General features: G+C 45.6%; 1 protein-coding gene across 3 annotated transcripts in view; it reads left to right on the forward strand.

Annotated features, from left to right (window-relative positions):
* Pde4d (phosphodiesterase 4D) overlaps window positions 1–16,253 on the forward strand; it is a 678,798-nt gene that overhangs the window by 624,156 nt on the left and 38,389 nt on the right. For 2 of the 3 annotated variants that reach the window (XM_055603448.1, XM_055603449.1), the window contains exon 6: window positions 8,160–8,272. In XM_055603448.1, the coding sequence (XP_055459423.1) occupies window positions 8,160–8,272 (113 nt within the window). Of the gene's footprint in view, window positions 1–8,004; window positions 8,074–8,159; window positions 8,273–16,253 lie in introns of those variants that run through there. The other variant, XM_055603451.1, reaches the window with a different exon arrangement.

Below are 16,253 nucleotides of genomic sequence, written 5' to 3' on the forward strand. Positions count from 1 at the left end.
TTAGGGAAGACAACCTGGGGAGGGAGCTTGGAAGTAGGGAAACAAATCGGGATGAGATGGGGGAATGAAACTGGGGAAACAGAATGATGACACAGCAAAGAATATAGTGCTGAATTTTGTTGTACTGTGTGAGAGAAATAGAAAGTCGGTTATGGCTATTAGAAGGTAAAAGCGACCACGAAGCTAACCCAAGCATGGAGTGGGCAGGATTCCCTTACTACAGCTAAGAATCCCTTCTTTTGGTTTTGCTTTAGGGTGGCACATACCTTTGACTGTACTTGATCATTTTCTGCCCAAGTTTCTTACCTATAAATTAATTACTATGTACCTTCAATTTACAACGCCAAGATCATGCAATATGTGTATGATATTCTTAGTCATTTAGACATTGTTATTCATATTTAACCCTGATTTGTTTGTATGCCTAAGTTCTGGAAATGTTTCTTCCTGCAGCTCTTTATTAACACACACACACACACACACACACACACACACACACACACACACACATGAGAGAGAGAGAGAGAGAGAGAGAGAGAGAGAGAGAGAGAGAGAGAGAAAGAGAGGATAAATATCTGGGGAAGCACGTTCAGACCATATTGCTGCTTGAATCTGACTTGGAAAATATACTTATTTGCTTCAAAACAGGGATACCTATTGATTACTCACACATAACTATCTTCTGCAATCCTATAAATGTCAGGATCTATCCTAGACATGTTTTTTTTTTTTTAAAAAAAAAAAAAAAAAAAAGCATAGGTGCAAGTGGAGAAAATCACAGCACCAAAAGCCAGCAAAGCTGTGTCCAGGTTGAAAACTGAGTAGGTTTGGTTGGAGATGTGCTAGTTGATAAATCAGTTTTGTAGAAGAAAGTGCAAGGATGGCCTGGCACAGTGTGCTTCTCAGTCAGAAACATGGCTCGCCACGCTCCTGAGTGTTCCCAGAAGTGAGAACACTGAATTCTGAAGTGGCGGAAGTAGCGGGTAGCTTCCCTGCTGCTGATGTGTCCGCACTCTCCAAATCTCTCTTTCTGCGCGTCTCCCATAGAGACCCTAGAGAGGAGCCCTCACTTCCCATGCAAGGTAATGTGCTAGCCAATCACGGTTGACAGGCTTCCACTACATAAGTGGTTGCTTATGTGCAATAAAGCAGAAGCTGCTCCCTGAAACTGTGGAGTGGTTCTTCTCCACACCCGTTCCTGACCCACAGGCATTTGCAGTCTCCTTGGGGGATGCCCGGTAATGGCAGAGTTTAGAAAGGTGTTTAAAGCAAGCTGAAGAAAAGTCCTCTCTAGACATAAGCATGATAAGCAGAAGAAGGGAGTTTGCGCATCAGATTCTTGACCAAGGACATGGCATGTTGAAAATGAGGTTCACACAAGACTTTTCTGGTCTTCTAACGATGTGTCTCATAATAAAAAAAGTAAACCCAGGAAGATACTAGGCTACTGCATTCATGTAGAGATGAACAGATGAGGATCTGATTACAGTGGGTAACTGTAGAAATTAAGAAGAAATTGTTAGGTTTATTGGTTAAGTATTAACTGGGAATATTTTTTTCTATCCCCCTCCCTCCCTCCCTCCCTTTTTTCCCTTCCTGTTTTGTTCTCCTCCTCCATTTCCCTCAATAAGCTGAATCTCAAACTTTATAGAAGAAAGTAACTTGAGAGATAGTCTTTAAGAAGAGAAAGCCAGTTCCCTCTCATGTAATAGTGGGCAAGTCATTCTATTCATGTCTATCAAACGGGAGTAACAGATGCCTCTCTGTGTAAGATTTGTTTATTTTCTTTTCTTTTTTAAGACAGTGTCTTGCCCTGACTGACCAGGAACTCACTTTTTAGACCAGAATGGCCTTGAATTTATAGAGATCCACCTGCCACTGCCTCCCTAGTTTTGGGATTAAAGGTGTACATGATCATCCTGGCTGCTTTTAAGGCAGAGATTGTCTTAGATTAGAGTCATGGCCAAAGAAATAGATGGATATTATGTTAATATAAATGTTCCCAAAAGTAATATTGTCATTGACTGGTCTTATGTGTTGTACAACTGTAGAGTTTTCCATCTCACATAAAAGGAGATGCCACCCCATAGTATGCTGAGTAATTCAACATCCCCCACTTGTGAAGATAGTCTAACATTCCTACCTGATTAACCCAGACATTTGCATAGGGAGTGTCCAAGGATGTGTCGGATTGCTCAGTTTTTCCCCCTGGTCAAGGCTTTCTGAGACAGGTGGTTCATTTTCCTCTATTCACATTCGCGCATCTCATTGTCCACAGGTGCAGGCACTTGCTGCTTTTGACTGTCTGAAATACCCCTTCTGCCTTCTTCCCTTCTCTTCTAATGCATGAGTTGCTTAGCATATTGTTGTGACTAAATACCTAGCCAAACCACAAAGGCAACAGATAGGAAGAGTCGACACAGATAAGGAAGGCATGGTGAGGTGAAGTCTATGAAGGCAGGAGCTTGTGGCTGGGACTCCTCTGGTGCTGTTGTTCATTTGGCTTTCTGCTTTTCACCCTTTTTATTCACTCTGGGGCCCTGACTCATGGTCTAATGCTCCTCACACTCAAGAAGGCTCCTAGCCATTTATTTTTTTTTTTTGTAGAAGTCCTTTTCTACATAGACTAGCCCAAAGGTGTACCTCCTCAATGTCCTGGGTGATTTGTGACAATCTACATTAACCATAACATTCTGTTTCTTCTTTTAATTAATTAATTTTGTATTAATTACAGTCTCTTCACTTTGTATCCTAGCTGTAGCCCCCTCCCTTGTCCCCTCCCAGCCCCACCCTCCTTCCCTCTTCTCCTCCCATGCCCCTCTCCCAGTCCATTGATAGGGGAGATCTCCTCCCCTTCCCTCTGACCTTAGCCTGTCAGGTCTCATTAGGACTGGCTGCATTGTCTTCCTCTGTGGCCTGGTAGGGCTGCTCCCCCATTAGGGGAGGTGATCAAAGAACCAGCCCTTGAGTTCATGTCAGAGACAGCCCCTGTTTCTATTACTAGGGAACCCACTTGGATACTGAGCTGCCATGGGCTACATCTGTGCAGGGGTTCTAGATTATCTCTATGCAAGGTCCTTGGTTGGAGTATCAGTCTCACAATAGACCCCTGTGCCCAGATATTTTGCTTCTGTTGCTCTCTTTGTGGAGCTCCTGTCCACTCCAGGTCTTTCTATCTCCCCATTCTTTCATAAGATTTCCTGCACTCCGCCCAAAGTTTGGGTATGAGTCTCAGCATCTGCTTGGATACCCTGCAGGGTAGAGCCTTTCAGTGGCCCTCTGTGGTAGGCTCCTGTCCTGTTTCCCTGCCCTGCTTGTGTCCAGTATGACTTAAAAAAATCCCTTTTTTATTGTCCCACAGCCTGTGAGCTTCCGTCCTTTTGTACTCTGTGCAATGGTAAAACTGTCATCAGTGATGGTCTCTAGTCTTCCTTCTGATAAAGGACAGTGTCACTCATACACTCATTGTGTTTTTGTGAACTCTAACAAAGTTCATGACACATAGTGCCTTATAAGTGCTGAGTTATTGATCAGAGTAGAAGTTAATAGAACTCAATCCATTTGCGAAATTCTACTAGAGCATCTGTCAGCTTTAGAAAAAAAAATATCATAGCTAGAGGGAAATAAGAAAAAAAAACTCACAGAATTACACACATCTTCGCTTTGAATGTATTTTTGGAGCATTAAGTGAAAGTTTATATATTTTTATGCGATTTAAAAATACTTCAAAACAAGAACTTGAAGCCAGGAATATCCTAGAAAATGAGGGCAGCTTGCCACCGGTACTCTGCTTCAACACGTTACATAGATACACTGTAAGGGAATCCAGGCCTTCATGTATTTCCCATCAGATAAAAATGCATAAAAGGGGGGAAAGTGTGTCAGCCAAAGGTAGGGCTAACCTGCACGGATCTTTTCCTGTAGCGGAGCTGAGCCGAGGAGTGTGAGCTCATGTGTGTGCCTAAGTCGACCTACTCTGTGCCCTATCAATCCTTCCCTTAGGAACAAACGACATTTAAGTGGGGGATTGGCTGATGAGCAGCTGGAATTAATTAAAAAGGCATGCTTGAACATTTTCTCTTAGAAGCTGCCTGATGTCTTTGTTTTAATTTAAAAACAATCAGAGTCAGCTGTGACCATTCCGTATGAATGTTTAAATGGAGAGTAGCAAATGGTACCCAAAGTTTGTTTTGTGTTTCATTCTCTCTCTCTCTCTCTCTCTCTCTCTCTGTGTGTGTGTGTGTGTGTGTGTGTGTGTGTGTCTGACCTGTTCTTTAGCAGTAGGCCTCTCTAGGAATGATGACAGACTTACACAAACCTTTAGCCCCACAAATATTGACAAAGAAACCAGCTAGCATTTACCAAGTTTCATGTCCCATAGCGTAGATATTTTTACCTCACAGTAAGTTGTGGGTAAGAGTAATGGGTCCAACATTTCACAAGAAGACAACGACAGCCTCTAGCCAACTGCTGTGGCTCCGAGCTGACGGCGTTTTTCCCTTTCAAGCTGCTGCTTCAGCATCGTCTCCTGGAGCCCTTGGCAAGCTTTCAGGCCATGGGTCAGGGGAAGCCTTGCGCATATTACTATGACGGAAGCCAAGCGCTGGCCCACAAATATTGAGTATTACTTATACCCCAGGAGAGTTAGAGCAGACGCATGGGTATTGCACAGCTCAGGGTGCCTTGAAGAACACCACTGCTCATGCTATTCCTCAGCTGCCTGTGACACAGCCCTTTCCCAGTCCATGTGGAGTTTAGCCAGTAGTGTTTTCTTTCACTCCCTCCCCAAGTTAAGCAAGATTGGGGCAGTTAAATAAAAAGAGATTTCATATATTTTTTAAGTAGGGCCACAGCATATACGGCCCCCTAGGGGGCATTTTATTCATGAATGCAATGTGGGTTCTTGGTAAAGGACAGCATTAAACTGGCTCGCTGTTTTTGTCCAGCTAGCTGCAGATGACATTTAGGTGTGTTGTTTGGTGTGGTGACTCAGTTTCCTGTAGGATAGCTCCACATTGAGTCCCCCCACCCTGCCCAGGGGAGGAGGGAGGTAAAGGTCAGTTACTCAATGTCTCAGAACAGTTGGGGTTAAAATTCCTGAAAGTGAAGACTTAATAAGGACCCTGAAGAACTGGAGCTATTCACAGTGCCTCAGTCTAGAAGTCTGCAAGAAGTAAATTCTCAACTTAACCAATCTTTATTCCAGCGATGATTTTATTCTGTTGTATGTAAATTTTCTCTCACCAATGTGTGCAAATGTTGCAGGGCAATTCCATCCTTCGAATATAGAGACCATGTAGAAGATTTTGGAACTTTTGTATGTGATTTCTTATAGTCAAAATGGCAAAGCCAGGATTGGAAGACGCAATGGATCTTGTGGAATCAGTTGCTCCTCATGTCTCTCTACCATCCCCTTAAAAGCCAATCCCATGTCTAAGTGTCTTGAAGCATTAACTTGAAACTTTCCCTAATTACTGTACCATATTTTTTTTTTAAAATGAGGACTGTAATATAATACATGGAGCCATATTCTGCTGGGTCCAAAGTCTGAGTTCTACTTCTGACTGCAAGAAACTTTCCTGAAGATAGTAAAGGTGGAGTCAGGTACATGCTTACATCCTGGGAGTTCCCCCGGAACTCAGGCTTTGACATAATTGGCTGGCAGGAGGCAGAGATACAGAACATCAAGCCTAAAAGATATATAGAGGATGCCTGGCTTTGGATAACTGAAAAGAGGGCAGGGGCAGATTCTACACAATGGCCATGCCTCTAAACACACTGGATGTACAAACTATAAACAACTCATGTGACTGTACGTTAATCTCATCTTGCAATTTTCCCTACGCCTGGTTTACATAGTAGAGGGAGGAAAACAGCAATAGCGAAACTGGACTACCATGATGTCCGGACAACTCTCTACGCATACATAAAATGGACTCAGTATATTGAAATATTGAATTATTGTTTCAGCTCTTTAGGTGTGGGACTACAAAAGGCTTTCTATGTTTCTGTATCTTTGTTTGTTTTTTTTTTAAATAGGAAGCATGTACTATTTTATAGTTTTACAATTGGGAAAAACTAAATAGATGAAATATTTAATACTTTCCTTGTACAATTATCATTGAGGTTGTTTCCTTTGTTAAAGAAAAAAGGAATCAGCCTTAAATTTCAATTCACCTGGGCAAGATTTAGGCAGTTGTTGACTTAAGGTCTATTTACAGAGATTTGTGAATGTGGAAAATCGCAATAAAAGAGGCAAATTTTAATTCACAGCTCGCACAATGAAGAGCACACAGCTCAAAAAAAATCTTGGAAAAGGACAAGCCAAGAAGCAAGCCCAAACAACACTCTGAAAGTTACTGAAATTTTTATAAATTTAAGGGAAATCCTAGAGTCCTGAGACTCAACCCACGACATTCTTTGTCGTACCTGATAATTAATGGAGTATGCATTGGGACAGGATTTCTTTACCCCACAATACTGTAGATTAGAAGATAAAAAGTGGGACACCACTTCAGGTGAGGCCTTTCCTTTCTTCTGACCGCTTTGTAGGATAGATGGGGTTTCGACTTTTCTCCTTCTTCGGCTGTTCCATTTTGGAACTGATTAGTTTGGGGAGAGTGCCCAAGGTCCCTGGGTCAGCTTCTGTCAACAGAACCCATTCCCCCCACAGTGCTTCCGATAGTTTATTTCGTCCATGGTGTTCAGAAACAGACTTCCAGAATGTCTGTTTTGGGAGCTCCAAGGGCAGGGTGTTCTTGCGAATTCTGTAGAGGACGCACCCATACAGGGCGTGTGTAAAAGGTCATTGGCATTGCTGTTGCTTTAAAGTAAGGGACTCTTAGGTAATTCTGAAGGTGAACTGTAGACTGTTGTCAAGTTCTAAGGCATTCTGACCCTACAACAACATCACGCTTTGTCAGTTTGCGTTTCCACCAAATGGTAGAGGGGTTGGCCGGGTACTCATAGTCTCTACCCCAGTAGCAATGATTTTTATCCCTATAATCCTACCCCTCCAAGTAAGAAAACCCTAAACCCTGGGACATGAACCCGGAGAAAACTCCAGAGCCTAAACCCGCAGGAAGGGTAGTACCTGTTCTAAGTCACCTTGCGCCTAGGACTGCCAGGCCTGGCAGTCTGCGCTGGGTGGGCCAGAGGGCCAGGGACTCCGCCGTGCGCCCCGGGGTCCCTCCGGGGCAGGTGCGCGCTCGCACGCGCCTGCGCACCGGGTGCCGGCCGAGCCCCACCTGAGCCCCCCGGGGACCCCGGGCAGCAGGCGGGCGGGCGGGCGCTCCACGCCGGGTTTTCCGTCGCCCTGGTGCACGACAGCCCCACAGCCGCGCCGCACACCCGAGCGCGCGGCCGCGCCTCCCTCCCGGCCGCGCTTCAAAGCGGCGGCGCCGGCTGCCTCCGGGCGATGCCGCGGCGAGGTGGCGGGGAGGAGGGCGGCCTCCTGCAATTCGGAATCCTTTCGTAAGGAGTCGCGGGGGAGCCAGACAGCGCCCTCGGGGCCGCGAGGGGCGCGAGGGGGAGTGTTCCCGGAAAGCCAGCATGGAGCGGCGCTGCGCCCGCCCGCCCGCGGACTTGAGCGACAAAACAGGAAACGGCGGCGGCCGCGGCTGATTCATTCGCTTCGCGCGCGGGGCTCGGCGGGCGGCGGCGTGGAGCAGCGGCTGCGGGACGCGGACCCCCGTGGACCGCTCGCCCGCCACGGGGCCGCCTGCGGGGCGGGCTCCCCCTACCCACCCACCCGTCCATCCACCCATCCATCCATCCATCTATCCAACCATCCATCCACTCCTGAGCGCGCCACCAGGGGCAGCATCCGAGCGCAGGGAACCCCGAGCTCGGGCCGCCGCTGAGAAGCCGCCCGCGTACCCGTGCCAAAGTTGGCCCTGCAGCACTTTGCGCCCCTCCCTGGAGGCCGGACCCGCGACGTCAAGCTGGAGCATCCCGGCCAGCCGGAGCCCGGCCCAGCCAGTACAGCCTCAGCCCCCCGCGCGCCGCCGCCGGGCCCGGCAATATGAAGGAGCAGCCCTCATGTGCGGGCACCGGGCATCCGAGCATGGCGGGGTACGGCAGGATGGCCCCCCTTGAACTCGCTGGTGGCCCCGTGAAGCGCTTGAGAACTGAGTCCCCCTTTCCCTGTCTCTTCGCAGAGGAGGCCTACCAGAAACTGGCCAGCGAGACCCTGGAGGAACTGGACTGGTGTCTGGACCAGCTAGAGACCCTGCAGACCAGGCACTCCGTCAGTGAGATGGCCTCCAACAAGGTAAGCCCTGCTCTGGTTCCGGTGTCAGTGACGCTGCTAGACTGCTGATTCCCACGCTGGGGAATCACCGATCCCCGCGGCCTGGGGAAATACAGGGAGAAATTTGTCATGCTCACTGCAAGTTAGCTGCTGTGCTCCTTTGGAGGGAGGTTGCCGTTTGCATGCCTCCCTGTAGGAAGATCAAACATTCTACAAAAGCGACAGTGACCTAGTGTGAGCATTCTAGAACAAAGGTTTTTTTTTTTTTTTTTCGTGACATTTTGCCCTTGCAGCAGGAACCCAGCAGGGTCTGGTGGCGTCGCAAGTTATCAAAGGGATTGATGAGGAGTCCTGGTTGGAAATGGGAGTTGCAGGACTCCCGAGAAGGCGCTAAGACGCCACCGCCTACCTTGCTCCAACTCGGAAGAGTTCACTGAACTTGAAACCTCCACTCCCATGTCTCTGGTTCTAGGGGTACCTTGCCTTTAAGTATTGTTCCCTGTGTTCATTCACAGAGATAGGAACAAAGTTGGAAGGGTCCTCATGCTGCCTTTGTCTCTTTCAGTCTTGGAGACCAGGTCCAGGTTTCCGAGGTTGTTTAGCTACCGCTAGGCTTCAGCTGGGCATTTGTGCCATATGGGCCAAGGTGATGCTGGTCTTTGCAGTTAGTGGAGTAATGGGGGGGGTGGGGTGGCTGAGAAGTAACCTTTGGTGTCAGGCGAAGGCCTTAAAGGTATCCTAAGGAGGTAAGGTGGAGTACTTTCACGGTTGCATTTAAAAACAACTACAAAATCATGTGCTTTACGTCTTTGGCTCTGCGAAGGGACAATTGAGATTATGTGGTTTTTTTAACGAGTGGCTGGCCCTACGTATTTGATGCAAGCAGCTGAAAGAGTCAAGAAGGACATGTGGCGATTTGAAATAGTTGTCTCTTTAAGCTGTTTCTGTAGTTTGGGACACCTATGGACAAGGTCAGGGGGGTTATGGCATTTTACCCTCCGTATCTGCCTTTCCGTGACCGGATGCTTTCTTTTTCGTTCTGTTTGCTCAGTGCAGTTTCTTTCCCACCTGCTCTATTTCCTATGCAGATTTTATAAAAATGCCTGGTTTCCTGAATCTGTAACTCTCTCTGTACAGCTAGCGTTGTTAGAGTGAAAAGTTGGCCTTAAACTAAAGGGAATCCCCTAAAGAAGTATCATCCCAGCTACCCCCACCCATCTACCGGTCTGTACCAGACTGATGGGCAGATCAGCATCCCTTCTTCCTTTAATTTTTGTCACCTGGGCCTCATTTCTAAATCTGACTTGGCTCTTCATTTGAATGACCAGTGACTGCTTTCTTCCAGGGTCTGCTGCTCCCCGCAGCAGCAGCAAGTGCCCTTGTTCCCGTTTCACTAACAAACTGTTACTTTTATGAAATAAGAGTCATTTTTTTTATAACTTGCTTTTTAAGGCAGAAAACATGTGCCGAATATGTCCAGTGTCTTAAACACTGGGTGGGCCGTTCTCAATGGGCTTGAGTCTTCAATTCTCTTGTGTGTGTGCAGCAAAAGACAAATCAGAACCTGAAAGCCCCTTGCCAGATGCATGCATTTTGCCTGCCTTCTCAACATTGCTTGACCATACTTTTTCTGCGTCTGAGCAGCCGCTTGCCCTAAAATCCATACTTTTAATGTTGAAACCTGCATGTGAGTTTAATAATTGATGCGAGATCGAACAATATCGTGATTTTTCAACTGTGAAGTGGCTCATACCTGTGTCTTCAGCTGAAAACTTTACATCACGGTAATTGCTCCATACTCTCAGATTGTACAGGGTTTTGTCTTTTGAAAATCTTCGTCGCAGAAGGTTTGGGGACTTTGTGTGTTAACTGCTACAGGATCATATGGGAGGTGGGTTAACTGGGCTGATGTGAGATACACATAAACTGAGAGGATACTTTTCAGAATGCACTCACCTGTGCTCATGCCTTGTGGCGGCATATTTTACACCTACATTGTCTCAGTTAGCTAATGTTTGAATTTTTAGTGTGGAAGCAATTTGTTTCTTTGTAGATTCATTCATTTCTAAACCCTTGTTCCACTTGCATGGCCCTTCAGAGATGACAAAGTTAGCCTAGAAAGAAAAAAAAAAGAAAGAAAGAAAGCCCCTGGTGATAGTTGTAAACTCACCCTTCTGCTTAAACAAGGGCAGGAGTAAGCCACTTCCACCCGGCACTAAAGTGGGTCGGAACATATGGTCAGCTGAGGGCTGAGTGACAGCCTGCCTTCAGTTTGGACTGGCAATGTGAGCAGCTTCCTTGAGGCATCACCAGTCTGAGTGAATCACCCTGAGAAGTTGCTTTTGGGTTGATAAATTTATTGCCCTATATTCAGTCGCCGTATTTGGCTCATTCTCTGTTGCCTTCAGATATCAGGAAAGTTTTCTCCTCTGTGGAAGTTTTACAATACTTTTTTTGTTTTCCTAATATATTAAAAATCACAGTAATGTGCTAATAACAAGTTAAGATTTTAAAAATGGTAATGAACATGATTTTCTTTTTCTAATGGAAGTGGTTTGAGAGCTAGGAGGCGGGGAGCCGGGTCTTTAAGCCTGCTAGCAGATAATCCACATATTTAAAAGAACTCAATAAAAGAAATTTGAAATAATTAGTAGTTTTAAGGCGATGTCTGAGAGACGACATATTTTTCTGTATTGCTGTCACATGTGCATATGTGGTTGATGGCACTGGGGCAGGAATATGGTGGATTTCTTGACCGAGGCCAGAGCTCTGTGTGTGTAACACGTGTGGGATGCTTGTACGAGAGGGGGGGGGTAAGAGATTCCAGATGCCATTTAACTTGAGTGATTAAATCTACAGCATTTACCCACATAACGCACATTAACCTGCCTAAGATTTATACAGATTTCTCCCAGAACCTCATTGCTGCAATTGAGGGCAATTTTAGTAAGGCCTCAGTGCTTTGGAGGTGAACAGACCTGGTTACAGTTTATTCACATTGTCTCCCAGCTGTAGCTCCTCCCCAGGCCCCTCCCAATCCCACCCTCCCTCCCTCTTCTTCTCCCATGCCCCTCCCCCAGTCCGCTAATAGGGGAGGTCCTCCTCCCTTCCATCTGACCTTAGCCTATCATGTTTCATCAAGACTGTATTTCATAGTCTTCCTCTGTGGCCTGGTAAGGCTATCCCCCTCCTCAGGGTGAGGTGATCAAAGAGCCAGTCCCTGAGTTCATGTCGGAGACAGCCCCTGTTCCCCTTACTAGGGTACCCACTTGGAAACTGAGCTGCCATGGGCTACATCTGTGCAGGGATTCTAGGTTATCTCCATGCCTGGTCCTTGGTTGGAGTATCAATCTCAGAAAAGACCCCTGTGCCCAGATTTGTGGTTCTGTTGCTCTCCTTGTGGAGCTCCTGTCCCCTCCAGGCCTTTCTATCTCCCCCTTCTTTCATAAAGTTCCCTGCACTCTGCCCATATATATAACTTTTTAGCTTCAGTTTCTTTAGCATAATCTGGGCATAATAACTCTTTTGAAAGAGTAATGTAAGAGTTTGAAGTCAATTTTTTCTTGCCTCAAATATTTTCTTTTGTTAGTTTACTGCCCAAGAGTAATGTTTATAGAAATTTTACATGTCATAAATTTTTTGTAATAACTTTTATCTATAGATGATAAAGAGATAACTAGAACATTTGGAAGTTCTGAGAAGAAGTGCAGGCTTTTCTTAAATTCATGTTTAGAATTCTAGATAGGACAATTTCTGGTGCTTTTCTGTTCTATGGGAACTGGAAACATTGGCCTTGCCAGTATTCAGGACATGTATAATGTTGTATGCCTTTGGGGGCACTCTGTTTTCCTTAAAATACAGACTCTGCAAAGCTAAAATGTTTTCGAAATAAAATACTTTAAAATGCAGAATACTTTGATAATGCACAAACACATGTAAAGAGGTAAGTTAAGGATGGGAGGGTGTCTGCAGGAGGGCCTTCAAGGCTCTCAGAGACATCTCTTTAAACCCTGTAACAACCCTTCTGACCTAATAATGCACATTTTGCTAGGTCTACCATGAAAGTGCAGTGGTGTTTGTAGGAGAAAGATAAAATCGCTTTGAAATCACCATAAAGCCTATCAACCTAGAAGTGTTACTTGTCTCTGCTCTCAAATTTTGGGGGCCATTTGGCAGTTCAGCCCTGCTGGAAAGCCCTGGGCTTCAAGCTGAAGGTCCCTCTTGAAGTTTGGATTCGAGTATCCTTTGAAGAGGCTTAAGGTTTTTCTGTGGTTCATTTCCAAGGCACTCGCACTGGCTCTGCACGCACGGTTATGACTTCTTTGTGAATCTCCGTTTGTCTCTTTGGTCCATTGCTGGCTTGTTTTTCTGCTTTGCATACAAACTAAGCTGCTCTTTTGGAGCAGGTTTTTCTCAGAGATTTTCCCACTGGCTCCCCCTGCTGCATAGCATAGGCCAGCACTTGCTGTGGCTGCTGATAACGGTTTTCTTCCGGCCAGGAGGCTTGCAGGAAGGAAGATGGGATGTTCGCAGCTGTGGCTGAGGCTTAAGATATTCCAGCCCCACACACAAGTATAAGATAACTCAGAAGGACTGAAATTCCATTAAGAAGGAAGCTAACTTAGCTGGAAAAGGCATTTTAATTTATGAAGTCAAAATGGTGACAGTTTAAAAATCTTCAAATGTTAAAATGTAGAAAAGAGGATTGTTAAGAGTTTGTGTGTATGCCTAAATAAATATATACATTTTAATAGAAAAGCCCTTCTCTAGCTATAGAAACTGGGAACTTTGATATTTTGAGTTTGGTGTCTTATTCTCCACAAAGGTGGATTTGGTAAAGCTTCTTTTATAGTTTGCATCTAGATCCTCAAAGTGAGCATATAAGATTTGGAGCCCTTGTTTATATCATGACAATTAGAAAAAAAAGCTCCCTGTGCTGTTAAGTAGGAATAGGAAAAAGAAACACTTGTTTAAAATGCTTTCAAGTTTGGACACACACGTGTGTGTGTGTCTCTCTGTATGCATATGTGTGCACACTCGTTTGGCGGTGAGAGGACAAGCGGCAGCATTTTTTTTCTCCTCCCATCATGTGTGTCCTGGGAATCAGACTCAGGTGGTCAGGTCTGGCTGTGAGCATCTTTACCCACAGGGCCAGCTCTCGGGTCTGGAAACATGTGGTGACAATTTCCACTTTGTTGGCTGGTAAGGTTTTAACTTAGCAAGACACTAAGGACCAAAAGGAAAAAAAAAAAAACAAAACTACATTATCATCAGTTCAGTTCTTGTGCTAGCTTTTCATGTTTGTGAGCTTTAAAAAAAAAGAGCTCTCACTTTTATGTTTCAGTGCATTAGTCAATTACTACACAGATGTTTTGGGTCATTACTGATCAATTTGATTTACAGAGAAATGGTAGCTGCTATGGCAGAGTATTATTAAGTATCCCACCCTTTTAAAAAAATCAAAAGAAAAGTCTTAGCTGAGATAAAATAGTGAATTTACCAAAGTTAAAAGATGGATTGGGCAACTTCTTTTCCCAAATAACAAGGCTGGTAGACAATGCTTTGAAGCACCCAAGGCTTCTGTGACATGTGGGGATCAGTAATAGGAAAGCAGTTTCTTAACTGTAACAGTTGGGGGGGGGGTGCACATAGATATTTTCCTAAAGATCAGACAAGTCCATGGTGTCCACTAGGGCATTAGTTAAACTGGACGTAGCAGCTAGCGTAATAATGGGTTTATGATCTTGTACTGTGGAAAATACCAAGCATTTTCTTTTGTTATTGTTTGGTATTCTTGGCTTTTAGAAATGTTTTGCTGAACTTTCTATGTAAGGAAGATGAGTGACATTTACTCCCTGGCCTAGAGAACACATTATTAGTGCTTACAGCAGCTCTGCAGAGTGGAAAGAACATAGATGTTTGTCGTCAGGGGAACTTGGTTTCAGATTCCAGCTCTGCTGTTTCCTACCTAATAATTTGGGCAGCAAGCCTTGCCTTCCCAAAGCTCAGCATCTCCATTTATAAACACGGTAGCAAGAAGGAAAACAAGACTTCGATGCCGGACCTGGGATGTAGGTCACTTGGCAGAGTGCCTGCCTAATGATCATGAAGCCTCGGGTTCAAGCCCCTGCACTGCCTGAGCAGGGCCACAGGGTACATGCCTGTCATCCTAGCATCCAGGACGTGGGTGTCGGGATCAATAGTTTAAGGTCATCCACCACGACATAGAGAGGTCAAGCCTAGCATGTAATATGGGAGACACAGGGGAGAGGGGGTATAGGGAGAGAAGGGGATGTAGGGAGGGAAGGGAGAGGGAGAAGGAGAGGGAGCATAAGCTACAGTGTACACGAAGTCCAGCATAGTGCAAAGCACACACTGAGTGCTCTATAAATTATATGTATTTACGTATGTACATATAATTACATATGTATAATTTTATATCTAGAAAGTGAGCTTCGGAGAGCCCAGTGTCATATTCCTCTCAGTAACCTATTACAGCGTCATTTCTGTTCTGCTTAGTGTAGTGTAAGTTAGCGTTTCTCAAACTTTGTGATTTCTGTGTGCTTTGGTGTCTTCTATGCTTAAGTTTTCATTCAAAGCAATTTCAAAAGCTGAATAGCAGAATGTTCCATCTTAAGCGATGGATTCCTCTCCTCTGTGTTACAGTAGATGTGTGACGAAATCAGAAGACTTGCGTGGGAGGGGCCACACGTTTTGCTCCGGTCTGACGGACTCTTGAGTGTTGCCATCCAGCAGCATCAGGAGCAAATGCTGCTGTTCTGCCGTGATTACACGGAGATGCTGGCTTTAAGCTGAGCGTGTCCCACTTCTGCGGGAGAGTTCGCCCGTGGCTACCCACTGATAAGGCGCAGTGGCCCCTGCGTTTGTCTGGGCTAGATTCACCCTCTGCCTTTTGCTGGTATAAAGTGGACCTCTTTACCCTCTGTGCTTCTGCTTCCTAGTCTGCAGTCGTGGCCGTGATGGCTTCATGCTGGGTAGGCCGAGTCAGGGACACTGTCGGTACTGAAGACCTCATGTCACTTATTTCCCTCCACAAAAGAGCATCGATGGTCTTTTATTTTAGGGGTGGTGGCTTAGGGAGGGGTCTGCCGCCATGACGATTCCTTCTCATGTGTGTCTACCAGAGGCCCAGCGATGCTGATACTAACCCAGGGGAAGAATTGTAATATTTCCTTTTCTCTTCTCCCCTCCCCCACTGCCATGGCCTTTACAAAGCCAGCATTTCGTTTTTTTCCATCTGTTCTCAGGGAGTTCACCTTTTGTCTCTCTCTCGAATTTTACAAATATATCCTAACAAACTGACATGCGGTTTTGTTGTTGTTTGTTGTTTTTTGAGTGTCTAAAACCCTTAGCTTTTTTTTCCTGGCAAAAAAATGCATAAAGCAGTAGCAAAGAATAGTCTATCCAGTTTTCCTTACAACTAAGTGCATCTCACCTTCTGAATGGCACCAAAAGTAACCCGGCCACATCGCTTCTTGTTACTTTTTAATGTCCAAAAAGCATGCTGAGAGCACAGCCCATTCCACCTTATAGTATCATAGCCATCTAGCTTACCACACGTACGCCCTTGCCTCGTCAGCCTGGAGGAGTGACAGCCACCCATGCCCCCCCCCCCCAGTGTCATGAGCACACCTATCTCTGATGTTTTGATTTGCCATATCGCATTGGAAGAGTGAATTGGAATTCCATAGAGAAAGAGTCGCTTCTAGAGAACTGGGCAAAGTCATACACCAGAGAGAGCCTGGAGTGCCTCGCCGTGCCAGCAAGTGAGGACATGACCACACACAGAGCTCCCCCGATGAAGACATACCAGCCTGATGCAAGAGTACACCGAGAGAACACGCAGGGGCCTGAGGGGGAACAGCTTGAGCAAGAAAATGTGATATTAGGTTATGACCCAGATTATAAAACAAATACACGCACAGCCCATCATGGGAAAACAACAACAGAACCCTAGCTGAGCAAATGACACAGAGCATGA

This window comes from Psammomys obesus, unplaced genomic scaffold, assembly GCF_907164565.1.
Source record: "Psammomys obesus unplaced genomic scaffold, mPsaObe1.curated_primary_1811, whole genome shotgun sequence".
Taxonomy (NCBI): domain Eukaryota; kingdom Metazoa; phylum Chordata; class Mammalia; order Rodentia; family Muridae; genus Psammomys; species Psammomys obesus.